The sequence below is a fragment of the Equus caballus genome, chromosome 17 (assembly GCF_041296265.1).
Source record: "Equus caballus isolate H_3958 breed thoroughbred chromosome 17, TB-T2T, whole genome shotgun sequence".
NCBI classification, from domain to species: Eukaryota; Metazoa; Chordata; class Mammalia; order Perissodactyla; family Equidae; genus Equus; species Equus caballus.
In genome coordinates this window covers 49,038,587-49,066,544 of record NC_091700.1, presented here as the reverse complement: position 1 = coordinate 49,066,544, position 27,958 = coordinate 49,038,587, and the positions used below count along the sequence as shown (strand labels likewise).

The window sequence follows — 27,958 nt, the reverse complement described above, 5'->3', positions numbered from 1 at the left end:
TGATGAGGTCATTTGCTGGGGCGCACAAAAGATTCCAGGGGGCACACACATCATAGACTGCGGCTATTCATAGCATTCACTGCTCCTGGCTGCTCTGGACCACAATGAACCTTCTCAGCATCACACGGGCTCATGACGGAGACAGAGACAGAGTTTAGACGCCTTTCAGTGGAAGCCCCCCTGAGGCACACAAGGCATTTATTATAACGTCCTGGCCCTAAGAAGGGCCTGGGAACAACTGGGAGTGGCCTATAATTAAGTACATTTAATAAGAAAGGCACAAACTTCTCAGGTATTGCAAGAAGTGAAACTAAAATCCTTCCTCTTCTCACTCTCCACTTCCCTCCCCCATTATCCTTCCCTTTTACAAATCAGAAAAGTCAGGGGTTATATATATATATATATTTTTTAAAGATTTTATTTTTTCCCTTTTTCTCCCCAAAGCCCCCCGGTACATAGTTGTATATTCTTTGTTGTGGGTCCTTCTAGTTGTGGCATGTGGGACACTGCCTCAGCGTGGTTTGATGAGCAGTGCCATGTCCGCACCCAGGATTCGAACCAACGAAACACTGGGCCGCCTGCAGCGGAGCGGGCGAACTTAACCACTCGGCCACGGGGCCAGCCCCAGGTTATATGTTTTTTAAAAATAACAATTGCAAAGCATGTCTGGCCAGTGGGGAAAGGGAAATAAATTACTTGAGAGCATTCTTTCCATGTTAAAGAAAAAAGGGCTTCTGCTCACTCAGGTAGGTATGCACGGGAGAGCTGTTACAGGCTGTTCTGTCCGTTACACGTGGATTCAACTTCCGAAGGCTCTCAGGGGCTGTGACGGTCTCTGTGACCCTCTGGCTGAGGCGCACCCCTAGGGGTTAAGCCGCCACTTGGGTGAGCACTCTCTCAGCTAACTGCTGTGCCCAGGAAGGAGCGGTTGGCAGTGTCCCTCCAGCAGGGCCCCATGTCCTTGGTCCCACAACCTCCTCTGAGCATCCCAATGTGTGCAGTTGGTTTCTGAGTACCAGGCAGTGGAAGAGGGCTCTATGAAGCATGGTCAGTTTACCACACTTACCAAGAAGGGAAACTGCACTGGGAGAAAGGAGAAAAGGCAACAGGAGCCTGGTGTCTAGATTGGTTACAATAAAGCAGCAGGAGAGGGGCCAGCACAGGCAGCCCTGGCCCTGCCGACTGGGAGTGTGGCCTGTCTTCTTGAACTGTGCTAAGCCTCAGTTTGCTTATTTGTAAAATGAACATGTTAAGAATACGATGAATAGTCAATAGTCTAGTATCAGAAATCTTGGGAGAGTGACAAGTTCTCTGAGCCTTACTTTCTATATCTGTAAAATGAGGTAAAAAAACACTATTTTACATGCATTATTGTGAGGATTGAATGGAATAATGTATGAAATCACTTAACACGCCTTGTACATAGTACGTAATTTGTAAATGCTAGCTGCTGCTACTATTATTACTGTTATTAATGCAATTACATTTTTAAAGGCACTTACTTATTGGATTGAAACTGTTCGAATCATTGGATGACTCAACACACAGAACAAGCGTCTGTCTAGAAAAATAAGACAAGCCATGCAAATGGAGTGGGCAATACTGCACTGGAAATCCGATTGCTTTTACTTCTTTGACAATTGATATGGAGATGGGATGGTGGGAAAACGGGTGTTGTCTTTTCTTCTTTCCTGTAATTGATTAAAATGAAATGGATCTGTACAATTTCACTATATAAGGGTAAATATGGTAACATTATTAACAAGACTAGTTTTTCTAACTCATGACAAGAAAGCACACACGCGTTCGTGCCCCCATTGGTTTTTGACTTGCCATCAATGGTGAAGAGAAACTATTCATTATACGGTTGGAGAGAGATTGACTTCTGCTGAAGCATTTGATTTTAAACAAAGTGACATCGAGTCTGTTGATAAATAAAGGTCAGCCCAAGAGAGGGTAGGAATAAGGTACATTTGAAAGAAAAAAATGAGGCTTGAAAAAAAAAGCTTGCTTTTTTTTTTTAATAGCTAAAGAAATCTCCAGTTACCATTCAGTTCAAATATACTGCCTTGTTTTTACTTTGCGTTAAGTGAAAACATAAGTATTTGTTATTTTGAGCATTACATTCTGGACACCAAAACGTGTGAAACTTTTGAGAAGCCCTAGAAGAAACAAGAAATTCAAGGCAAGACATCCTTTATCCTTCCATTCCGCAGCATGGAGAATGTGACTTTCGCTCTTTACTGTTTAAGAACCTTTAAAAATCACTTGGGAAAGGAAGCAATCCAAGGACTTTTTGATTCCTTTTGGCTTTGGCCAAGAAAATGGAATTATTGAGAAAAATCTAACCTTTTACAAAATATTGCTGTTAAAAGGTTTTTCAGTGGGTTAGATACTATAAAATCATTGCCTGTTGGGCGATACAGAGTAGCAGAGAAAATAAAAATCATCATCGCACAGGAACAGGTTGGGCGGACTTGCGCAGACTTGAATCTCAATGTCAGAATGTGGCATCAAAGGCTTAGTTTGATGGGGTCACTTTTGTTATCTTAGGTGACCAGATGCTGTGTTAAGGCAAAAGCAAGGTATTCTCTTTCCCTCAGGTTTCTGGAAACAGACCAAGTGCTATAGTTCTCAATCCACCTTCCTTTAACCCCGACCTTTCATAAATGCAGGTCAACTTGCTTCCTCTAATGATCTTAAGCCCATCAGTGGTTGTAGATTTCCATGCACAAGCCTCCCTCTGGCTGCTTTTCTGAATTCTGGATACTGAGCAAGTGCAGGAAGACCCAGGAACGCCAGAATTATCCTGTTATTCCACGGGTTGACTTTATAGATGTCTTCTTTTCTTCAGAGCACTCCTTATTCCTATCTCATTTCAAATCCCAGGGCCATCAGGGTGATGAAGGGCACTTCTTAAACACTAGACAACATGGTGGAGGTGAAGATCTGTTGTAAAATCTGAGGGATGTCCTTGGTATCCATGGCAACGAAAGATCGGCCAGCTGGTAAAGTCCTCTGAAGCCTGTCAGGATGGAAAGGGAAAGAAAATTACCATTGCAAATTGGGGCTCCCCTTCCACCTCCTGTCCCTGCAAACCACAGCATCCAAATGGCTTCTTAGGAAAGAAAGTTTTTACTTTCTAATACCTTCCCCCTGCCTGCAATTGACTTGGCTGTCACTAGGCAATGAAAAACTTGGAAGAGCAACAGGGAAAGAAACATTGAAAGCACTGAACCAAAGCACAGTCTTTTCAGTGAGAAAAATCAGTGAATTTGAAAAGACAAAATTTTCTCCCTTTTATTTCTGTCATTTTCTGGTATTTTATATTCCCTTGACAGAACAGAGCCCCAGGGACCAATCTGGGATTAGCTCACCTGGGTCCAGCGAATGTGCTGGCCTCACACTGTACTTCTAAGTGCTTTTCCTGCCTTAGAAAACAGGCCTTTGAAAAATGTTGCCCAGCCAAACCCCAAGTGGTTCTTTCTCTCTCGTTTTTGTTTTTTTGTTTTTGCCCCCCATCACACACTGTGAAAGGTAATCTGACTTATGCAATTGCTGCTTTGATGACACTGAGGTTATATAGGCTTATGATAATTTTTTTTAAATGCCAATTTATCATTTGGAACAAAGGGCCATTTTTGAAGGCAATAAAAGTATAAGATGCAGTTCTATCCAAAAGAATGCCTCCTTTGACTGGGCCAACAAAGTTTGGTTTTGGAATGACATTTAATAAAAGTCAACCATCCTGTGTAGTATCATACATTTGGCATGCCCGGTAGACCAGCTAATTCTGCAACATATCTTTTGCCAGTGGATGTTGGACCATTTCCCTAGGAAACCACAAGGGTATTATTGTGCTTTCTTAAGTATTCAAACAGGATCTGTTCACTAGAAAGACAAAATAGCTATTTCAGCTCAACTAGTATTTGTTGAGCTTGCTGTCTGCTTAATACTGGGCTGGTCCTGAAGCAAATCTGGGTAGAAAAGGTATGGTTTGTGTTCAAGGACATGGAAGCTCTAGGAGAGGCTAACACGGAAAACTGAGAAAAATGCAAAGTCAGTTGTAATAAAGTGACTGTAGTTACATGATATTAAGTCTATTCTTAACCTTACTCACACCAGCACTTTGGACACTAAGACAAGTGCTGGTGTGAGTAAGGTTAAGTGCTTTTCGGCAGAAATTTTTTTGGAGGAGATATACTTTCACCTGTGTTTTGTAATTCGAAAAGATAAATGTTACTGTGTTTAAGAAATGAAAGTGTTTCCAGATCTCTCCTTTCAGATCATCCATGATGGTATTTATTATCTGACCATAAATTCCTCTACTGAATATTCAGTATATTCAGTGTAGCATCTTACTATATATACCATCTTACACCATCTTCAAGTGTTTCACCTGCCTTCTCTCTCCAGTAAGAAGGAATGGATATAAGAAGGGAGATAGCTATCTATCTATATCTATCCACCTATCTATGTATATATAAGTATATGTCTAGATATATGTATGTCTGTATATATATAGACACACACACATATAGACAAATCTCTTATGCTAGGAAAATAGTAGATGCTTGCTACTTTGAATATGATTTGAACATGAACTGATTAGAACTGAGCTTCAGATCTTGCAATTAAGTGCAAAATATACAAAATACTGTCTAATTTATTAGTGGACAAATCAATTTGCTAATTATCTTATTGTTGGCTTAAATATAAACTGAAAAGAATTAACTTAAAATAATTATTGCTTATCCAAACGTAAGCGAGAACATTATATCCCCTCAACTAGACTATCAACTCTAGTTTCTGTTTTTCTTCCATCTCCCCCAGTGCCCCTCATGATGCTAGGCCCATGAAATGGCACGTTTCAGGTACTCAAGTATCTCAATACTTGCCCTTTGCTATATCCTGAGGTGACACTTACCTGGTTGCTTGATCACCTAAAGATCCAATAAAAATAGCAAAAGCATTTACTTGAGGGTTGCTTGTCAGGATTTGGGCAAACTTGGCAGGGTGTATTCCATATCGTGACAGGTTTGCATCACTTAAGACGATGACAAAGTACTCATCAGCTTCTTCTTTGACAATTTCCTGGATGGCATGTTTTGTCCCCTCTAACGTGTGGTCCCCACTCATGCAGAACTGAGCGTGGGCATGCATTGTCTGGGGGTAAGAGAGATTGCACAAAAGCCATGGGTGAGCAACTCCTTTTTTTTTTGTTTGTTTCTTTGTTTTTGTTTTTTTTTTGGAGGAAGATTAGCCCTCAGCTAACTACTGCCAGTCCTCCTCTTTTTGCTGAGGAAGCCTGGCTCTGAGCTAACATCCGTGCCCATCTTCCTCTAGTTTATATCCGTGCCCATCTTCCTCTAGTTTATACGTGGGACGCCTACCACAGCATGGCTGCCAAGCAGTGCCATGTCCGCACCCGGGATCCGAACCAGCGAACCCCGGGCCGCCGAGAAGCGGAACGTGCGAACTTAACCGCTGTGCCACCGGGCCGGCCCCTGAGCAACTCCTTTTTTAACAAACATGATGATTTTTTGATTGACCACGAGAATACATAAATACCAACTCTTACACATTAATAAGAAGTCTCTGAGTGAGTTCTATTTAATTTGCACCTTAGAATGACAACAGTACACAGTGATGTTTGTATGTGGCTAAGACTTCCGTTAGAAACAGGAAATGTTCCAAAAGTATCCCAGTTGGCACTTACTTTTAAAATTCAAGCTCCCATTTAAAGTAAGAAAATGTAAGAAAATATAAAACTTGGTATCACACCAGAGGATGGAGATGACACAGAGGAAAAATAAGGAATGGGTTGAGTTTCCAATAAGCAAAGTTATAATACTCAACACTCTGTTTACATTGCTAGCAATGGAGGAAATTTACTTTAAAATCATGGTGTCTGTGTTTCCATTGTAGATCTAAGTATGTGAAACTGAATTTGTCATTAGAAAATGCTAAGAAATACATAAAATTGGGGCTAGAGAGTACTCTAAAAGGGGTCACTCTTTTCCTTCTACTGAAATATCTAGGGGCTGAGAAGAACTGTATAGGATAGGAGGGGACCTAGGTTGTAGAATCCCGATACAATGTTGAGCACTCTGAAAATACGTAGGGAAAAAAGTTTAAATTTTGTATGACGGAGAAAAGGATTTTAGTTATGATAAGTGTTTTCTCAGTTTAATGCTTGTGTTTGTGAATGTGAAATAGCAAGTCTTTTTCTTTCCTGTATCTGCTGCTTTTTCAATAAATCTTTTCAGTGACCAGAAGATACTTTACCTAATCTGGTGGAAGTTTGCACAATACAGAGGTAACTGAATGCATTTACCTTCAGTATTTCCAGTCTTTGCTTATTGTCCTTGGGGATTTTGTTAACTGGAACTAGACCAATGTTGTAATCATCTCCAGAGTGTCCAGCGATGTCATACTATAGGCAAGAGAATCAGAGAGTTAGAAGCCTCTCTCCACTAAAGAACTGTCATAAGCTTCCAACTCTGGGGCTGTTATTGTCCAGATGTGCTTGATGTACAGCCATGGAGAAATGCAGAGAGGCAGATGTGTGTTTATCAACAAAGGCAACAAATTCCAGGTTCCTTCACTTCTGGTCTATCCTCTTGTGTCATCTCTGCTTTCTAGTAGGAGGTAGAAAGTGCGATGAGGGCTTCAGCAGCTACCAGGAACTCCATTCTCAACTTTCAGGGGAGAGTTAAAGAAGATGAAATACACACACACACTATGGTAGGCAGAATGCTAAGGTGGCCCCCAAGATTCCTGCCCCCTGGTATACACGGCCTATGTAATCCTCTTCCCTCAAGTAGAGGCAGGACCTGTGAATATGATGGGCTATCACTTGTGATTATGGTATATTATGTGGCAAAAGGGATTGTTCAGATGTAATTAAGGCTACTAATCAGTTGACTTTGAGTTAATCAAAAGGGTGATTATCTGGGTGAGCCTAATTTAATCACACAAGCCCTAAAAAGCAGAGAGTTTTTTTCTGGTTGGTGGTAGAAGCAGAAGGCAGAGAGATTTGAAGCATGGGGAGATCTGACATGTGGGTGTTATCCATGGCTGAGATGGAGGGACCATCGGGCAAGGTCCCAAGAGTGGCATCTATGAGCGACCCTGGCTGAGCCAGCAAGGAAATGAGTCTCAGTCCTACAATCACAGAGATTTGAATTCTGCCAACAATCTGAATGGGCTTGGAAGCAGATTCTTTCCCAGGGCCTCCAAGTAAGAGCCCAGCCTGGCTGACACCTGATTTCAGCCTTATAAGACGTTATGCAGAGAATCCAGCTGAGCCTGCCTGGACTTCTGAACTACAGACCTATGACTTACTAAATGGGTATAGCTCTAAAGCTGCTATGTTTGTGATAATTTGTTACACAGCAATGGAAAACTAATATATACACTTTTTTCCTGAACACAAAAGTGAAACAAATTCACTGTAGAAATTATAGAAAAGCACAAAAAAGAAAGTAAAACTTATCCATAATCCCATTACTCAAAGATAAATTCTGTTAATGTTTTGTTGTATAAGTTCCTAGGCTTTTATTTCCTTTCAATATATGTGTAAGAGATTGCGCATTCACACACATACACATCTACAACAACATAGTTTTTAACTAAAATGGATAACATTGATCATGTGATTTTATAATCTGCTTTTCTACTTAGTGTATGACATATATTTTTCAATTTAGGAAATATCTTTTTAATTCTCTATATTTCACAATGCACATGAGAAATTCCTGTCTGTTAAGAAAGGATAGAGCCGAGAGTGAGGTGCAGCTCTTTTACAGAAACTGGAAAGAAATCTGGGGCCTGAAGCAAACTATAATTGGGGTAAGGTGGTTCTCTCCCACTCTTGGGTTTGCCCCCCAATTCCCTTCTCCACTCCCACCTCCCTCTAAGAATTTTTGTCATGCTAATATGAAGGTTAGAATAGACCTCAGGGTATCTGGGCAACTGGGGCATCTGCAAAGAAAACTCTGAGTCTGGGTCTTGGGCAAAAGACTTTAGGGAGCACTTGGAGTACAAGGGGACAAAATGCTTAAGAACCACTGATATATATTCTCCAACCAACCAACCATCAATCAACAGCTGTCTTTTGAATACCTACCATATGCAAAACACTACTCTAGGTGTTGTAGGGGAAGGCAATTATTTCTTTTCATGTCTGTTCCTTTTTAACTGGTGAGTTCTTTGAAGGCTGAGGTCCTATCTTATTCATCTTTGAATTTTAGTATCTATGAGTATGCCTTTGTGTTTATTGCACGAATGCCTTAAGAGAGTTTGCAATCAAGTTGGGGCACTAAGAAGCTTTCCTTTCCCATGTGGGCTACATTCTTTTACAAATAAGCTGTTTGGAAGCTGGAATGCATTTTTTTCCTCCAGCAATCATGTGAAATGGTGGTTAGCCCAAGGTGATTGACAAAAAACAACTCATAACTGAAACCATCATATTTAAAGTGAAAAGAAGTAAAAAATTCCTGTTGAAATAATTTTTATGCCAAAATAGGAAGTCAGAAGGCAAGTTGAGTTATTTGGGGAAGATGAGCTCCATTTTAGACATGCTGAAATTGTGCATTCAAGGAGAAATCAGAGTAGAAATCTACTTCATGTAGTCGGAGGTGCGTCTGTCATCCCCAGGAGGGGAATTTACGACTGCCAAGGGAAAACACGCAGAGAGAGAACAGCAGAGGACCCCTCAACAGAACTTTCAGGAGCATCCTCCACGGTGCGGTGGGAGAAAGAAACAGAGCTGAGTGAAGAAGACAGGGGAGAGAGCAGCAGCAGAAGCAGGAAGGTGGGGTCACCCTGGGAAATGAGTGTGCAGGATTTCAGGGAACAGTTGGGCAACAGTTGGGCAACACTAGCCATGGCCATCAAGGAGAATGGTGACTAATGACCTCTGGACATCAGAATCAATGGTGACCTTTGGGGAGTCAAATTTCAAATAGTTGGGGTCCTTGAAGTTCTGTGTAAGAACATGGTGGTGTAGGCAGTACTGGCCCCTGGTTTTCAGTTTACGTCTTCTCTTTCTACACTTGGCTCTGTCCCCCGCTGTGAGACACCTCATACGCATGTGTGTGGACACCCGGCCCTCACATCTACACACCATCATACTCCTCCATACAGTTGCCCCTTGGCCATCCCTCAGACTTGGGTGCTGACACCATTGGCCAGTCTGCCTTAGGAAGACGGACCTAAGAAAGAGGCCCAAGCAGGCCCTGGAAGCAGCCTTGGAGGCATCTGAGCAGAACAGCTGGGGATCCAGGAAGTGGGAGCATGATCTAGAAACTGGCTCCATGGGAAGGGCATGGTCAAAGGAGGGCCTTGGACAGGAGGCTGGGAGATTGTTCTACGCCTGGTTTTAAGGGAGTTTTTTTTAAATACAAAGGACGATACTAAAGAATTGTGAGGGAAACTTACAAACACGTTAAAAACGCTTGACAAATAAATGCATTCTAAGGATGTAACAAATTCCATATATAAAAAAAAAATCTCCTTATTATAGTTTTCTATCAATGTAGTGAAAAGGTAACAATAAAATTTGAAACCTAAAAGTTGTACAGTTCTTGACAATGAGGAAAGTACTGGTTTCAGTATCCTCCTGACTAAGGTCACCCACGTGTTCAGTGCTGGGATTGGCACGGATGTGGAGAAAGCCTGCAGGATTCCTCATGGAAGCATGCTCGAGGCCCTGTCAAATCTGATTTGATAATGGTCACAGCAGGAACCGTTTTGAGCCAAGAATAAAGTTCTCCTGAGAAGGTGCCAGGCAGGCTGCTTTCATTACGCGGCTGGTGAAGTAATCTGTGAACAGGATCTTACACATGAGGGATAAGATCAGTTCCTTAAACAGAAGTAGGTTTCTCTTACTTGGTTGAGGTTAGAGGGCTATAAATGTATTAGACTTCTTCCTCCCTTTAAACTGATGGTTAAAACTCTGACTAATCAGATGACCATGGATGAGACGATGTAAATAAATACTTGACCATGTGGTCTGCTCACAGGGTTGGCATAACCGGTTACTGCAAGGGAAAAAGTTGCTAGTTAATTATTAAACAAACAGCGGTCAAATGAGTTGTTGGATGCTCTTGATCAAAAACAGATACTGGCTGATTTAAACACTTTAGAAACATTTTAGTAACTACCCATCTATTATTTGATTGACTGATTGATCTATCTACCTACCATTTAATTATTTGCCCAGGAGAAAAAAAGCACACTATACTTTTTCAGGCAAATGAGATAAGACAGGTGGGCTGCAGACCTCCCTTTCTTCCTCCCTCCCTTCTTCCCTTTCTTCCTTCCTTTTTTCCCCCTTCCTTTATTTGTGGTAAGGAAAGTGCTATTTACAGAAGGATCTGCTTTTGTTGGCCTTTAGTTAGTATTGCAAAGGCTGAGAAGACACACCTAAGGGACACGAGGGGGTTTATAAAATGGTTTGCAGGCTCTGGCTTTCATCTTCCAGATGGGTTTGGGGATGATTCTGTGCCCAAGGTAAATAAAATGCTTGAGAGGAATCCAAAGTACATCCAAATGTGGAGCATTCCCTGGTGTTCCTGTAGATCATTTAAAGCTTCCATTAAAAACAATACTTCTATGTCATAATTATCTAGTATCTGCTCTCCAAGGATCCCAACATGTTTTACTGACAGTAATTTGCTAATCCTCAAAACTATCTGGGTTAAAGGAGAAAGTATGTAAATGCATTCATTTCCATTCTCTAACTCCTGACTCCGCCATTCACCCAGTCTTGTTCCTGCCATGACTACTGTCAATCAGACTTGGCAGCGTCTGAAGCGTGTCCTTCCCTGGAGGAATCATAGGAGTCACTAAACAAGAACCTCGCTGTCTTTAGCAAACCACCTAACACTTAGATCATAACTTTTTCTGAGCAGCTCAAAATTTTTGTGAGCATGATTTCTCCACCTTTCAGAGGATCCCTTAAATCCTTGCGGAGTCTCGGATTTAGCATCCAACATAAATATGCAACCACAGTAGTAAGGAAAAGCCTCAACTAGAGGAGACCAATTTAATATATCTTTGCTTTAGAAACTTGTTTAAATGCCCTTTTGCTATATTTTCTTTAGAAAATCTCATTCATTTATAGTAAGGTATTACAGATGAAAACAAATGCTGAGTTTCAGTCCAAGACACAAAGATTCATCATCAAATAAGGATGATTTATAATACTTAGACGGCAAAGAAAGCTCTGCTTAGAACAAAGAGCTATTAGCATTTCTTATGAATAAGATTTCTGTTTAAATTTCTATTGGGCAGGATAATCATTTGCTGACTTTAGGAGAAGCTATGCTTTATTACACACCCATATTACAAGTAGGTATGAGACAATCATCTGGGCTGTTTCTGAAGACTGATCATGTGTGGAATCCTCACCTCCTTCTAGACATCCAAATACACCATTCTAAGATGGCACTACTGACAGTGGGCAGCAAAGGATTAAAAGGTAAATAAGTGATTTAAAAGGTCAACAGAAGTGCCAATAGAACACTAGGGTGTTAGCCAATAATCTATAGTATTAGTTAGCTAACCTTTCTTCATATCATAGAAGTCGGTATAAAAAGGATAATGTTCTGAAGGTCAAGGATTCTAGACTTGGCTCTGACATTAACAAGCTTTTTGACCTATGGCAAGTCACTTAACCTTTCCAAATCTTGTTTCTACCTTGTAAATAATGCTGGTTTAGATGACCTCTAACACTATATGCTCGTAAATCACTTAATCTCTCTGACAAATAGGGATAATCTCTGTTACACTTAACCTCACAGGATCATTGAAAGGACAGGATGATACATTTAATGAATACAATGTCAACACTTGTATAGTTCTTTATAGTTTGCACATTGCTTCTATATCTCATCCCATTTTGATTCTCTCCACAACCTTTGGGGTAGGAGTTGTTAACCTCATTTCACAAATGAAGAAATTGATGCCCGGAGAGATGACAGAGTTTTTAAGGTCAGAGATCTAGTGTTGGGAGAGGTAGAAGCCAAATCTTTGTGCTCTGACTCTAAATCCAATGTTTTTACTAGAGAGAAGTAACCCAGTCATCCTCCCCTGCCCCAGTCTCTACTTAAGCTTTTTGAATGGTTGGCTTGGCCACTATTCCTACACCAACAATTGAGTCAATCTGAATTCTTGTTTAACTTTGAAAGGGTTCAGAGAAGTCTGTGTATTGGTCTTTGGTTCTATCTCCATGGAGCAATAAGAATTTACTCAAAGACTGAGCCTGATAGGATGATTGGTTTCCATTTCTAACATTTCTGTGAAATATTCCTGAGGCATTGGGAAAAGGCGAATTACAGACACTGAACTAATTTTTTGATAGAATGAGTTTTCCCAGAAGGTGCAGGTTTGGATCATATCTTTCTACATCCTTCTGGGAGTTAACCCAGCCTTTCTACGAAAGTCTCTTTGAGAAAGGTCTATCTATTTTACTTCCTTTGGATGATGAAGTGTTAAGGGGAAGAGAAGATACTCTATGCAAATAGTATATTTGTCCCTGAATTACAGTTTTGTAAAAATACCAATTAGGCAGAAATAAAATGGATGCAAGAAATAGGGATAAAACATCAATTAAGAAAGGGCTCTTTATTTTTCTTGGTGTGTCTTTTGCGTGGTTACTTCAATTTTATTTCTTATAAATGGAAATTTTATCTTGTGTACAGATTTCATAGCAGGCTTCTCTTTATTTCTTTTTATTCTTTTATTTTCTTTCTTATTTACTTGACTTGTTCAGTGTCCACTTTTCCAAAACCATTATCCAATAATTGTGTCAATATAATATAGTCGCCCTTTAAAAAAGAAAAGGTCCTGAAGTGGGAGTCAGAAGTCCTGGCTTTTCACAATTTAGCTGTGTGTGCTTGGGCAAAGCACTTAACCTCTCTGAATCTTGCTTTTCTCATCTTGTAAAACAAACAGGTTGGTGAAAATAATTTCCAAGCTCATTCCTGCCCCCAAGATTCTGTGAAAAATCAGTGGTATGCTCAAGAAATGGACTGAAAAAGCCTGCTTCATTTAGTCGTAGGAACACCTGTGCCTTCTTTTCTCCTATCAAGGGACTGAATCATCTAAATCTACCCAAGGATTGATGAAGCCTTTTCTAAAAAGAAAGCCTCCAGAGTCTATAAGAAATAACAATCAGTATTGACCCTAGAATGGCGGTTTTCTAACTCTTTCATTTAAAAAGTTTTTTAGCAGTGGAATTTCTCCCAACAAAATATTGCACAGAAGCCCAGACTGTGAAACATCATGCAATATCAATATACGCGGAACAGTTTTGGTTGAATTGGGGATAGCGGGGGGAGGGGTAAAAAGCGCTACCCACTCACCCGTGCGCCTCAACACCCCTCAGGGGTTCCCTGTTACACTGTTAGGAAACCATGGCCTTAGAATATAGTTTATATGTCTCCATGGAACAATCACTTGAGCTCTTTTTTTTCAAAGTCCAACTTCTCAATAACCAAATAAGTCTGTTTTCTAGTGTCACTATTTAAACGCTCAGTGGAGAAATGGTCACCTAATTTTTGGTGTTATCCAGTTCTTTGAAGAAAAAAATTAAGACACTAAGAGCTTTTGAAAGGAGGGTTTACTTTAAGGTTACAGTGAAAACATCCCCAGGGGCTTAGAGAAATCACGAGGAACAAACTGGAATGAAGATAAAGGAAAAAAATGCTTCCTGACTTAAATAAAATGGCTCACGTAACCACTGCCATTCCACTTTCACTCTAGGGTTTAAGAGCTATATGAACATAAAAAATTCTGCTGATTTTAAGATTAGAGGAGTTTATGCTGCTTACTAGCAAATAACATTGCTCTTGTCTTAGGTGACCTACTGTAAATACTGTTTCTGAGAATAATTGAATTCAATTAGTAGAACAATTGTGAGGAACTTTAAAAACTCCAGATGGCTTTGAAATGTGTCCTGCCACAGAATTACCTTTCCTTCTCAGTAATTCTTGCTCAAGGATCCCTGTGGCTTGGCATGAGTCACGCTAAGGTGGAATAAAAAGTGGAGGCTGACTTCAATGAGCCTCCTGGGCCTGGCCTGTAATGACCTGGAGCTCAGGAGCTGAACCCATGCCAAGCAAAACACAGAGCAGATGCCGAGAGAGGTTTCGGAGAGGAGTCTAGATCACCGGGCCAGACCGGAGGCTTCTGAAGGTTTCAAAGCAAATACAGACCAGACACCTTTATAGCAGAGGGATAACTGCAGGAAGACAACACTAAGAACTGTCTGGAACTGAGGAGTGGGGAGTCTCAGAGCACGGTGCTGAGTTGCTAAGGACACCACCTGTGATGGCATCCTGGGCTATAGAATATGAATTTTTCACTAGGAGCTCCTAAAACTGTCTTTTGCTCATGCATCATTGTCTATTTGCTGAGTAAATTACAGCCTTTCATTAGTTATTCCTAGTCCTTGTGCTTCTTTCACAAATGAGAAAATGAAAGCACAGAGAAATGAAATGAGTTCAGTGTGATCATATAATGTAAAGACACAGAACAAAGTGAATGGTACGCTGCCTCTTGATGTATTTGAAAGATACCAAAAAGTCCACTCGCAGTGGTCGCCACCAGAAGGGGACCGGGGGCTGGGGGAGTGGAGCAGAGGCTTCCGCTTCACTCTGACTCCTTTGTACCTTTTACCCACAGGCCACTCAGCCTGAGACACGTCAGTGTTAGGGGAGGTGGGAGGATTCTACAAAGTCTCCAACGTACCTGGGGGGAGGGGGAAGACTGTTAGGAGTTCTAGAAATATAGGGGGTATTGGGACAAGGTAAATGGCACCATGAGAAAACAGCCAGACAAATCCAGAACGAAGGGCATTCTACAAAACTACCGATCTTGACTCTCAAGAGAGTGACCATCAGGAAAAGCAAACACGGCAGTGGCAGGGGAGGTGGCTTCCAGATTAAAAGAGGCTAATGAGACATTACAACCAAAGAGAAGGTGGGGTCTTTGGCTGGATCCTGGATTGTGGGGGGGAAAAAAAATTAGAAAAGACACTTTGGGGATAGTTGGGAAAAGTAAATTTGGATTGGGTATTAGAAGATATTATAAAATTATTGATAATTTTTTTATATGTGGTAATTGTATTGAGGTTGTGTTAGAGAATGTCCTTACTCTTGGGAGAAGCATAATAAAACAGAGGTAAAGTATTACGATGTTTATAATTTACTTTCAAATGATTCAGGGCAGGGGGAAAAAGAGTACATATTTAGAGAGAAACATAAAGCCAATGAGCGAAAATACTAACAATTGGCAAATATAAGTTAAGGCATATGGGTGTTCATTTTACTGTTCTTTCAACTTTTTTGTAGGTTTAAATTTTTCCAAAATAAAAAAGTTGGGAAATAAGGGGGAAAGTTCAAAAACAAAACCAAAAAGGGAAAACAAATGAACGGATGAAGAGTCCTGGGCTCTGTCCAACTGTCTCCAACTAGCCTTCTGACTCTGGGGAAAGTCCTTAATGTTTCTGGGTCTCGGTTTCCCGTCTGAAGAATTAGGAGAGAGGAGTAAATGGCCTGCGAGGTGACTCCAGTTCTGAAGTCTATGGACACGACGAGGAATTTGCAGGAAGAGGATCCATATGCCTCCCCCATCCCGTCCCCTCCCTCATCCCTCCAGACACTCATCTAAGTACCACCTTTCCTCAAAGAGCTTGTTTTGTGAAGTCTTAAGGTCTTTTCCTTTTGTTGGAAAGATTTTAATGCACTGGTTTCATAAGACTTTCTATCCTCTTAAAAACAGCTCTGAAGGAACTGTAGGCAATGTGAGGACTATGTTTATAAGAGCAAGAAAATGCACAAAACCAAGACCTTTAAAGTACGACCTGTTAAAAATCTAATAGCATCAAAAAAAAAAAAAAAGATAAAGCTACTTTAAGCCTTGAAAAAAAAGATTTTATCTTGGTGTCTTGCTATAATTTCTTGCTATAAATATGTGACTGGATTTGTCAGTCATATATTACTATGGTTGTCTTCTCTATATATCTGTGGTTTTAGTGACACAAACTGAGGAAATTCTTCACACTGTTGTGGTAACTGAAGAGACTGTCAGCAAAATCCTGCTTTAGGGACGGGGGAGAGGAGTGCTCTGTGCTCTCCTGTTACTGCCCATCTCTCATTGAATTTTCCTTCAGAATCAGTAGTTTTTACATGTCTCCCGCACTAGGCAACAAGTTCAAGGATGGCAGGGAACTCTGGCCTAGCAGAGTACTCTGCTCTTAGCAAGTGCTTAATTAACATTGGTAATTTTCTTGAAATCCAGCACATCATATGGCAACAATTTGGTTTGTAATTGTCAATTAGAAACAAAACAGAACATCTTGCAAAAAGCTCATTTCCTTGATACTGTTTCTTTTTTGTGTGGCATACGCAGTTTCATTAATAGTTTTTCCAGACTACAGACTTTTTAACAGTGAGAACTAGATAAATATGAATCTCTCTATACACTCTGCTGTGTGAGATGCAATGAAATACCCACATGCTCTGTGATGATCACACCATCTCCCCGCAGGCTATTGGAGCGGCTCTCTGAGCTCCCTATTAGCTGTGCACCTTCTGTTCTCTGTCTAATCCTTTACCCAGTCCTGCGGAGCTGTGTCAACCAATTTCTTGGTTAACTCCTAATAACATTTCTAAAAACCTAGAAGAAGCAGTTTCACATATCAGAGCAGCTCTACTCTCAAAGGTATAGAAATCCTCTTTCTAACTGGAAATTTTGTTCTGGATAATATGCGAATGTCAATTTTAATAGTGGTATGTTTGCTATGGTCTGTAGTGGATTAAAATCTCCATATAACCCAAAGGCAGCTGAGGAACTCTGACCGTCAAGATCCACAAAAGAGGTAGATGGGCTGATCCAAATATTAGCAGAACCCAAGGTTTTAAAACATTATGTGGGATTTATGCTGATGCAATGTCTGTCTCGCCATCCACTGGTCACCAGTGGTCTAAGTGATTAAGAATTATATTCCATCTCATAGTAGAAAGGATCTAAAGTATTCAAAAATAAATGTTTTCTATAAATCCATGAAACATAAAAAAATCAAAAATCAAAATCAAGAAAAACTTAGATCTTGAGGGAGGGGGTGTCAAGGGGAGGAAAAAGCTGAATACTAGTGTGAAAGCTGTGAGACATAACAAAGTTGTCATAGCTGGTCTTTGATTTTAGCTCTGAGCTTCCTGGCAACTAAAAACTAAGACGGAATCTTGAACAGTTCCACGGTTTTCACTAATCACAAGGGGAAACACGTTCCAGTTCTTTAAGGGAAACAAAGCTACTCCCCATGGTGAAAGTCCATGTCCTATTTGTATTTGTATCCTGTACTTGTCTAGAGCCTGGCAACCCACAGCATTCACGGACTAAAGCTGCCTTTTTCCTACCCCTTAATTCTAAAAGGAATCTCTCATGTAGAGCTTCATACAAAGGACCCTTGTATGAGCCTCAAAAATGGCCTAAAGTAAATGAAGTAATGAGTTTCACTAATGTGTTTCTTTCTGTATCCATCATAACACACAGACACGACTCAGGACAGCAGTCCTGAGCTGTAGGTGGATGTCGAGCCAACGTGTGAGCTAGGTTCACCTATTTCTGAAGGACGTGTTTGATCCCAAATACAATCCAGGACATCAATGGATAGACTGTGTACTCTTTACACAGGTCTACACATATACCATTTCTCTCAACTGAACTTTTGATAATAATTACACGGCATGTGACTGTGTTCAAGGTTATTTGCTCTGGGAAGGGCCAGGCATGCAGGTGCTCTCTGTGGCTGATTAAGAGTGTACTACTGAGCTCTTCTTAGGCAGTAACACGGCTATGGGGGATCCCTTCTCCATGCTCAGACCTCTGAAGGCGGATGCAGAGCAAACTGAGCAAGAGCAAAATGGAAATAGGTTAAATATCAGGCTGCATTTCTCCTAGGGTGACCACCTTCATTGTAATACTCATCCACTTGGAAAGGCATAGCAATGCTGAGAACAGCACACTGTGAGGGTGTCCTCACAGCCTGGGAGGCTGCCTGGGTGGCGATGGGGCAATAATGGCGGGGCGAGGGGCGGGAGGATTGGGATGAGGATTGCGGCTCTGAGAAATTTGGGGAAGAGACTGTGGTGCTTCTAAGTGCTTTTTATTCCCCCCAACACTATGGCTAATATCACACAACTTATAAAGTGCAGCTCTTTCTTCTGTAGTAATTTGCACTTTAAATTATGACATCATTTTCTGATTATTAGAGCAGATTTAAAAAAAGGCTCACTTTCTCTAGGGTGCTAAATGAGCTGATGAGAAGATGAAGGTTTTTGTCCACTCTGGCGGAGCTGCCTCCACCTACCCATCATCATGCCCTAACTCGGAGCTGACTCTTGGGCAGATGTGGTCAGTGATGCTTCTCATCATCCTTAGTTCATGTCATTACCTTGAACTTCTCTTCGTAGTTCTCAAAGGCTTCCATAACCATACACACGGCCTCCATGGAGCGCTCCAGCCGGCCATCCACCCCGTTAAAGCGGTACATGCTGCCAGACACATCCACCACCAGGCGCAGGCGCTTGGGTTTCTGTTGGAGGCTGCCCAGCTGAGGAAGCGAACAACAGACAAGCCCTGTGAACCAGAGAACCATCACTGGCTGCTGTTCTGGGGATCTCACACAGGCCCCAGAGTGCCAGCCAGGAGGCAGGCAGATCAGCTGTAGGCTCCGCACTGCACAAGGCTGTCCTGGCAGGTGTAAAGGTGTGTCTACATATTGTATTTCAGCAAATGGAATTTCAGGCCTGTGCTGGTAGTCGGGGCCACATGGGAAAGATTTTCCTTCAGAATACGGTCCTTTCAAGGCCCAACGTAGTCTAGTAAAACTGCCTCACTGAGGCTGACGCTGTCTTAAAATTCACAATCTGGAAAGATATAAACCCCAACATGTCATTTTTTCACATCATGCCTTGGAGTCAGTTACTCTAGGAAGACTGTGTTTTGGAAACCCACATCAATTTTACTCGTACCTGCCATACGAGTGACCTTAAAATCATTTTCCACATAGTCTACAAGAAATGTCAGATTCCTAAAACAAGGTTATGTGGGGGGTGGTTCTGGCAAAGAACTGAAGGAAAATATTTCTTCAAGGTCTTCTGTCTTTAGCAAGTTTCAGTTTTCTCTTCCTTCCAGTCACAGAGTTACTACCTCTCCTTTCTCTTCTTGGCAGTTAAAGGCATGCAAGTGGCATCTAACTGCTGTTTAGCAACAATTGTCAATTAAAATATGAAACTCTTAGGAATTTCAGTTTGATTTTGGACTCATGCGTACCAATTTGCAGATTAAAAACAAAAGTATACTTCTCAGTTTTACTTACAAGAAAAAAGGAAGAAGAAAAATTCCAGATTATTCCGTTATTATACACTTGTGGACATGTATGAAAGCTAATGAGCAGTGTTAGTAATTTCAAAAAAATACCTTGGGTATTAGAGTGTAATGATCTGAGACAAATTCTATATGTGTCCTAAAGACTTGTTGAGTCTGCCTAAATTAAGAGCAGTGACACATACGCCTTCACGACTGCTCACAAGTTTAGATGTATCTAAACACGTTCGTTGCCCACAATGAGTCAGTCAGTAAAGAAAGCAGCCTTGACTCACATTGATGACACAGAAGTAAGAACTTCCAAAATTACCGAAGGATCTTCTCTGAATAAACATTTAAATGGAGTAAGTGACTCCTGTTCCCCCACCAGTCACTGCACTGCCACCTCTCAGTGGCTACTTAGCAATTCTGGTTATTCAGGGATAGAGGAAGTCACAGAGCCTCCAAGAGACTCAGTATTTTACCTTATTGCCATTGTATTGCCAAAATTTTAATATTATGGCTGCCTAAAACTTCACATACTACAATTAGAGTTATTTAAGGGAGAATTCCTTCAAAATTCTAAAATTTTCTTCAATTATAGGATGGACAGAAATCTTTAAAGTAACAGAACAGTACAAAACTAGCAACATTGCTCTAGCGTTTTCACTTGTGTAACCCTCTGGGATTAGACACTGAGTGCCTTCAGTTTCTCTCCAGGGCACCCTGCTGTGTCCTGGAGCTGATCTGCGTGGATGGCATCAGCTTCTCTCTTGGCTGCTGGCTTCCAGTGGGCTCTGCTGGTGGGAGGCACTGACAGGAGATCAGAGGGTGAGGATGGGATATTTATTCCCTTCTCTGCTGTGGCCCACGGGTGAGCCATCTTCTCCTGAAGGCCACAGCTCCTGTGTGGCTGCCCTCTCCATAAACTACCTTCTCTAGGTTCCAGTAAGGGCTCTTTCCCTCTGCCCTTTTAGATCTAGGGATGGGTTAGACCCCTGTTATTAGCTACTTACTGTCTCTTTTTGATTTTCCTAAACCCCACCCTTACCTTTGTAAATAGTCTCTTTATTAACTGTTCCTTAAATTACTCAGTTTGAGTGCACCTGCTGTTTTTTGACTTACGCTGGATCTTGACTCATACAATAAATAGTATAATATTTATGTTTTTTCCTAGTCTTTTTTTAATAGAATGTCTTCTTGGTTGCCATATTCAGGGTTTATGGTGTTTTGACAAAGACAGCAACTCAAGAAAGCATTTGTCTGCAAAGAAGGCAGGAGTCTGCTGATCTGAGGCTACTAGTTCACCATTACTTACTTGTGGCTCCAGCTCACCCCGGCGTTTGTAGATGGCTTTTTCTCCAGTCAGCCCATCAATGATCTTGGCATCATCTAGTTCCCCAGTAGCTTGATGTCTTAGCCACTGTCTTTCTTTACCCTTCGCCTACAATGACACACACACAAATTCTTATTTTAATTAGATCTGCAGGGTCCCTGACACACTTGCTGCATGAATAACAGGGAACACACCTGGGATCTTTTCAGTAAGTGATGGTTCTGCATGAACACAGTTTCATAAATTGACTGGGTTGTGCTCTGCTGACAAAGAAATGCCCTTGTGTGGATTTTGTTAATTTTAATTGTTTTAACATATGGAATGATAAAATGAACTCAGAGCACTTGTGAATGGGAAAACAGTATGCAGATGAACCCTTGGAGAAATGTGAAGTATCTGGAAATGTAATAGTGATGCATTTCTTGAGAATTTTCTGTCACAGTACTTCCAGAAAATTTATTAGGTAACAAAATAATCAGCTTGAATTTGTTAACATTGTCCGCAAGCACAGAGAAAACGTGATCTTCAGAAGTCTTCCTTTTGGAAAAGAAGTTGGTACTCCAATTGTCTGTGATTCACAGTGCGAATGGAAACAACAGTATGTGAACATTTTGTACCATAGACGTCTCTCTGGTCATCTATATTCAGAAATCTTCTGAATTACTTTTCTCAAGGTATTTCCACATAATACTTTCCCACAGTAACTTACAACTATGCTAGGTGGACGAAGGGGGTAGTTAAATGATAGAGAATTACAATATCCTAATCAAGGCATAGGTTTATTACAGCTGAAGACCGTATTTACATTAAGAAATGGGAAGAATAGCTAAAATATTTTTATGCATGCAAACTAGAGCAGTAGTTAAGATCACGTGCTCTGGAGTCGGACAGCCTGCTTCCACTCCTCCCTTCACCACGATCAGATAGCTGACCTCAAGGAAGTTACTTACCCTGTCTGCATTTCAGTGTCCTCACCTCTAAAACGAATCTAACACTAGTTTCTACCTTAGTGAGTTAGTGTGAAGACTAAATGAGATACGACATGGGATTGGCTGAGTAAGAGCATGGCAATCTATCTCGGCTGGTATTATTGTTATTATTATTATTATTATTATTATTATTATTATTAGCAGGTGAGACACATAATGGACAACTAAGTCCACATTAATTTAAGCACACTTCCATCACTGTTTCATTGGAGGTGGCTGTATGACAGCGTTATCATTGAAAATACAAAGCCAAGCTTCAGGCAGCCATTGTCTATTTTAGGGGCAGACCAACCACTACACAAAGAAGCTCCACATAATATAACTCTGGGCAGTACTATATGTATTGTTTTCCTGTTCCTGATACCCTTGCTGCAAACAGGTACAAAATTACCATATTTGAATACAGATATATTAATGTGAGCAGGAAATAGAATCTAAGCCACCAACATAAAGATATTACACTTGGAGTGGGTAATTTCTCAGGCTTCCAGGATACTTTATGCTGGGAAACATGATTGTGGATGACCACTCAGGTTTCAACTCTGAGATCCTACGACCCTTGGAAGCACCCAAATGCAGAGCACTGGCTTCCAATGCCTTTCATAGATGAGGACAGACTCTCACAGACTAGGCTAGACTGGGAAAATAAGCAGTGCAGAAAGTACAAGAGACTGTGGTAGCAGTAGTCAGCTGTTATCAAGGTGGCATGGAAGGTGGATTTTAGAGCTGGGTTTAAGAGGAATATGGGATTAGAACTGGAATGAGATTACATGACATATTATGGAACAGCTGTGCCACTGTTATCACCAAGCGTTGATTTTCAAAGTTTCATCAAAACCTGACAAGGCAATGCCCCTGAGGACACCCTACCCAATTCTACTAGCTGCTAGGTAGTTTTATGAACCAGTGATGCTTTCACCATGTAAAGAACCATTGCAATGGCTACAGATTAAGTAATTTTTGTGACTACTTTTTTTTAAAAGATTGGCACCTGAGCTAACATCTGTTGCCAATCTTTTGTTTTTTCTTCTCCTCAAAGCCCCCCAGTACATAGTACATAGTACATAGTAGTAGGTCCTTCTGATTGTGGCATGTGGGATGCCAACTCAGCATGGCCTGATGAGTGGTGCCATGTCCGCACCCAGGATCCGAACCAGTGAAACCCTGGGCCACCGAAGCAGAGGGCACGAACTTAACCACTCAGCCACAGGGCCGGCCCCTAATTCTTATGATTTTTAATGTAGATTACAACTGTAGCAAAAATAAATTTAAACCCCTACCATCTCACCATAGAAGAAATATAAAATGCTAAAATTCTAACTAGTAATTCTACTCCCTTAGCCATATTTTGGTGTTTCTGAAAACAGAATATATCTTACAACAAATGGCAAAAGAAACTTGCCAAGGTAACAGGCAGAGGGGTTAATTGTGACCTGATTGTCATACCTGGAGGATATACAGATGACCTTGGCTGAGCATAGCAGGTCCCATCTCAATGGATTATTTCCATTGGCAGCACAGACCATTGATTTTTAATTTGTGTTAACATCCCTAATTATTATTTTAAATGGATTAAAAAACATTATACTACAATATAGAATTAGAATAATGAGCAAGGAAATGGAGCCTTAGGATGCAAACATACTGTAAATGAAGCAAGATTCTTTGCTGCGGAGATGACTACACTTCCAATAAAACCTACAAAGGTAAGATTCCCTAAGAGGAGGAAGCTGGGTTTGAATTTATTTGTGAGGAGGACATATGTGTAAAGGACTGCATGTCACAGGCCAGCCCTCGCAATTAAAGAGAGGAGGAACCTCTTTATTTCATAAAATAGATCACAGCACACTTAAAGCTAGCAGAAGTTGGGGTGACTGATTCATGTACCATGAAGAACTATCACCCAGACACTGTATACCTGTCCAAAAGTTCGAGGGACACTGTTAAATTTCCAGTGATATGTAATTCAATTAAGTACAATACACAATGTAGTTTAACCAAATAGTAAGTGTAGAGAATATCACAGTTTTTGATATGACTAGAAATTACACTTCAATCCTAAAGAAATTGAAGAGGTCCAGATCATGTGCATGGGTTTTTAAAAAAGAAAAAAATCACTGGGTCACTCTCTAGCTTATTACTATTTTGCTTTCTTCACACTTACCATTGTTTACAAATGTATTATTTATCTCTTTGTCTCTATTTTCTACCTGCTCCCCTAGAAAGTCAGGTTCACTGGATAAGAGCCTTTCTATAACTCCAGCATCTAGAACAGGGCCTGACACGTAGTAGGTGTTCAATGAAAGTTTATTGAATGAAAGTTGATTGCTTACTGTAAAATGGTAAGTGATAAAAGTATCACATAAAAGCATGTATACACAGTAATATCTCAATATATATGCATGTCTATTACAAACATGCTAAGAAAAATATGTGGGAGAAAACAAGTAAAAATATTAATAATCATGGTTATTTTTGAATTGTGGAATTATGGGTGATATTGTTTTCTTCTTTTAATTTCTATGTTTTTCAATTTTCATACAATGAACTTGTGAATTTTACAATGTGAAATAAACAAAGATAAGTTCTCTTTTTTAGTCAAAAGGATTTCTAAAAATCTCTTTATATTTTTATGAAACATATATACCTTTGAGACCAGCTTGCAGGTTATGGGGAACAAGCCTTCTCAAACTTTAACGTGCCTACAAATAACCTAGGGATCTTGATAAAATGCAATTTCTGATTCAGTAGATCTAGGCTGGGGCCTGAGACTGCATTTCGAACAAGTTCCCCGATGATGCCAGTAGAGCTGGCCCACAGAGCACACACTGACGAGCAGGAACACAGGGGACTCCTGGGGCCATAGGTAGTCTGTGCACTGCCTTTTGAAAACCACCACCTAGAAGGGCACTAGCAAAGACGGAGGCTCTGAAGTTTGCTCCTGACCAAACTACTAAAACGGTGTCAATATCTCGTCATCTTCACAGTGATGGCTGCAATCATTACTTTCCTCCCTAATATAGTACATAACAAACTTTATCTTTCTAAAAAAATCTACCAAGAGAATGAGAAGACAAGCCATAGACCAGGAGAAAATATTTGCAAAAGACATATCTGATAAAAGATTGTTATCCAAAATATACAAAGAACTCTTAAAACTCAACAATAAGAAAATGAACAATTCGACTAAAAAATGGGGAAAAGATCTGAACACACATGTTACTAAAGAAAATAGACAGTTGGCAAATAAGAATATGAAAAGATGCTTAACATTATATGTCATTAGGGAATTGCAATGAGAATGAGATACCATTACACACCTATTACAATGGTTAAAATCTAAAACACCAACACCAGATGCTGGTGAGGATGTGCAGCAACAGCAATTCTCATTCATCAACGGTGGGAATGCAAAATGGTGCAGCTACTTTAGAAGGCAGTTTGGTAGTTCCTTACAAAACGAAACATTCTTACTATACAATCCAGCATCTGCACTCCTTGGTTATTTAACAAAATGAATTGAAAACTTATGCCTACACAAAAATCTGCACATGTGTGTTTTAGTAGCTTTATTTATAATTGCCAAAATTTGGAAGCAACTAAGATGTCCTTCAGTAGGTGAATGGAGAATTAAACTGTGGTACATCCAGACAATGGAATATCATTCAGTGCTAAAAAGAAATGAGCTATCAAGCCATGAAATGACATGGAGGAAACTTAAATGCATATTACTATGAAAGAAGTCTATCTGAAAAGGCTGCATATTGTATGATTCCAACCACAGTCATGCATTCTTAACAACAGGGATAAGTTTGGAGAAATGTGCTGTTAGGTGATTTTATCATTATGTGAATATCAAAGGGTGTACTTACGCAAACCTAGATCATATACCCTACTACACACCTAGGCTATGTGGTATTAATCTTATGGGACCACTATTGTATATGTGGTCTGGTGTTGACCAAAACATCATTACGTGGCATATTACTATACCTGACATTCTGGAAAAGGCAAAACTATGGAGAGTATAAAAGATCAGGGATTGCCAGGGGTCAAGTGCGGAGGGATGAATAGGTGGAGCACAGAGGATTTTAGGGCAGTGAAATACTCTGTATGACATTATAATGATGGATACATGTCATTATGCATTTGTCCAAATCTATAGAATGTACAACACCAAGAATGAACCATAATGTAAGCTACGGACTTTGGGTGACAATGATTTATCAATACAGGTTCATCAACTGTGACAAATGTGGGCTCTGATGAGGGATATTAATAATGGGGAGGCTGTGCATGTGTGGGGGCAGGAGGTATATAGAAACTCTCTGGACTTCCTGCTCAATTTTGCTATAAATCTAAAACTGGTCTAAAAATGAAGTCTATTTTTAAAAATCTGGTTATAAATATAATGATTGCTCTTTACTATGCAGAATCTATTTTCGTTTCAGGAATGCAATGATCAAGACAAAGAGTGGCTCATAGTAGAAAACGCATCAGATTAGGATTCAGCATATGAGAATTCTAGTCTTGGCTCACTTTGGACAAGTTATTAAGATTTTCTGGGTCATAGCAGTCCCATCTTCAAGATGGGGAGGCACCATGTCAGTGAATGTGTGTTTGAAGTGTGATAGTCTATATTTAATTAGTAATGAAAATCACTAGTACTAAGGATTTCCCAATTCTTTTTTTTTTAAAGATTGGCACCTGAGCTAACAAACGTTGCCAATCTTTTTTTTTTCTTTCTGATTTTTCTCCCCAAATCTCCCCAGTACATAGTTGTATATATTTTGGTTGTGGGTCCTTCTAGTTGTGGCACATGGGACGCCACTTCAGTGTGGCCTGACGAGTGGTGCCATGTCTGTGCCCAGGATCCGAACCAGCAAAACCCCGGGCCGCCACAGCAGAGTGCACAAACTTAACCACTTGGCCACGGGGCCGGCTCCTCCCAATTCATTTTTCACTCTTTCCCTCTTCCTAATATATCACAACAGTAAGGACAGTAATATTTTCTCAAATAACTGGGAATTGTTTCCAACACGTAAGCTTCTAAAAATAAGTTGATTAAAGATGCTAAAAGGTGACTTTGAAGGAACGTGTTTTTCACTAGTAAATCTATTATTTCTCAACAATAGAAACACAGGGATTGTCTGCTAAATGCAACAAATTATGGGGAAAATAATTTCTTAGGAAAATAGCTCATTTCATGTCTATTTTGATGTTTGTTTTAATGCAGTTTATTTTAAGCTAGTTTGCTATTGATATTGAGCATCTGAGAGACTTGGGTAGATAATTAGTTACAGGAAATCTTTCTTTGCTCTCCAAACGTCATGATCTTTATGTCCCAACACCAGCACACAAACGAAAGCACAAAACATCTAGGACCCAGCAGATATGTAACTTGATCAAAATTTTTTCATTCTCTGGTGTTTCAGGGATACTAAAATCTCCTAAACAGCTGTCCTAGAGTCTCAGCAATTCATATTGTCCTCCAAATTGGGACAGAGCCACATCTAAGAACTATTAAGAAGAATTATATTACAAATATTCAGGACATTAGAATTTATAATAGAGTTCATTATGTATATCAACAGATGAATGCCTATGGTATGGATATATATTTTTGAAGAGTATCTAAAAAGAATATTAATAAGAATACACACATAGTTAAGTAAAACCATAGAAACAAACAAATGATCATATCACCATAACAAAAGTGATAACATTTACTCAATGTCATATCCAGTAAAGCATTCCATTATGATTTTATACTCCTAAGATTTAAATTTAAGATTGCCAAGCAATACCACAGACAACCACATGCTTTATGCCAATCAGAAAGGAATATTAACTAAATACAATTTAGTGGATTATCCTCTAAATATATTATAAAGATTCCACTGTAATAAAGCTACTTGGAATAAATATGGTTTGTTATTTTAGATACTATTACTATATTTGACTAAACTACCCTAGTACGTTTATCATTTACGAGAACTTTTTCTTCAGTTTTCTTTAGCAGGCTCGTGAGATAGAAATCTCACTGCCCCGCTAAGTTAACTTTCACAGCTAATTTATTATGAGGCAGCTCTTCAAGACCGTAAAGTTAAGAAATGCTAACTTTTTAAGGGAGGTTTGCAAATCCTGCCCTCTGGACATCGATTCCAGATCACTGGAAGAGCGCAGAGGCTGCAGTAACAGACTAGAGGCTCAAGGAGGGGATTTCAGGAGGTACGAATTAGAGGACACTGGG

The 27,958-nt window shown here is 40.1% G+C and overlaps 1 protein-coding gene across 4 annotated transcripts in view; it reads right to left on the bottom strand.

Annotated features, from left to right (window-relative positions):
* Window positions 1-402: 402 nt before the first annotated feature.
* Window positions 403-27,958, bottom strand: part of VWA8 (von Willebrand factor A domain containing 8) — a 358,178-nt gene continuing 330,622 nt past the window's right edge. For 3 of the 4 annotated variants that reach the window (XM_023621650.2, XM_023621651.2, XM_070239834.1), the window contains 5 exons: window positions 20,699-20,824; window positions 18,467-18,625; window positions 6,338-6,436; window positions 4,928-5,166; window positions 403-3,025 (listed from right to left, as the gene is read on the bottom strand). In XM_023621650.2, coding sequence (XP_023477418.2) covers window positions 2,917-3,025; window positions 4,928-5,166; window positions 6,338-6,436; window positions 18,467-18,625; window positions 20,699-20,824 — 732 coding nt within the window. In that variant the 3' untranslated portion in view covers window positions 403-2,916. The remainder of the gene's footprint in view (window positions 3,026-4,927; window positions 5,167-6,337; window positions 6,437-18,466; window positions 18,626-20,698; window positions 20,825-27,958) is intronic. The other variant, XR_011427808.1, reaches the window with a different exon arrangement.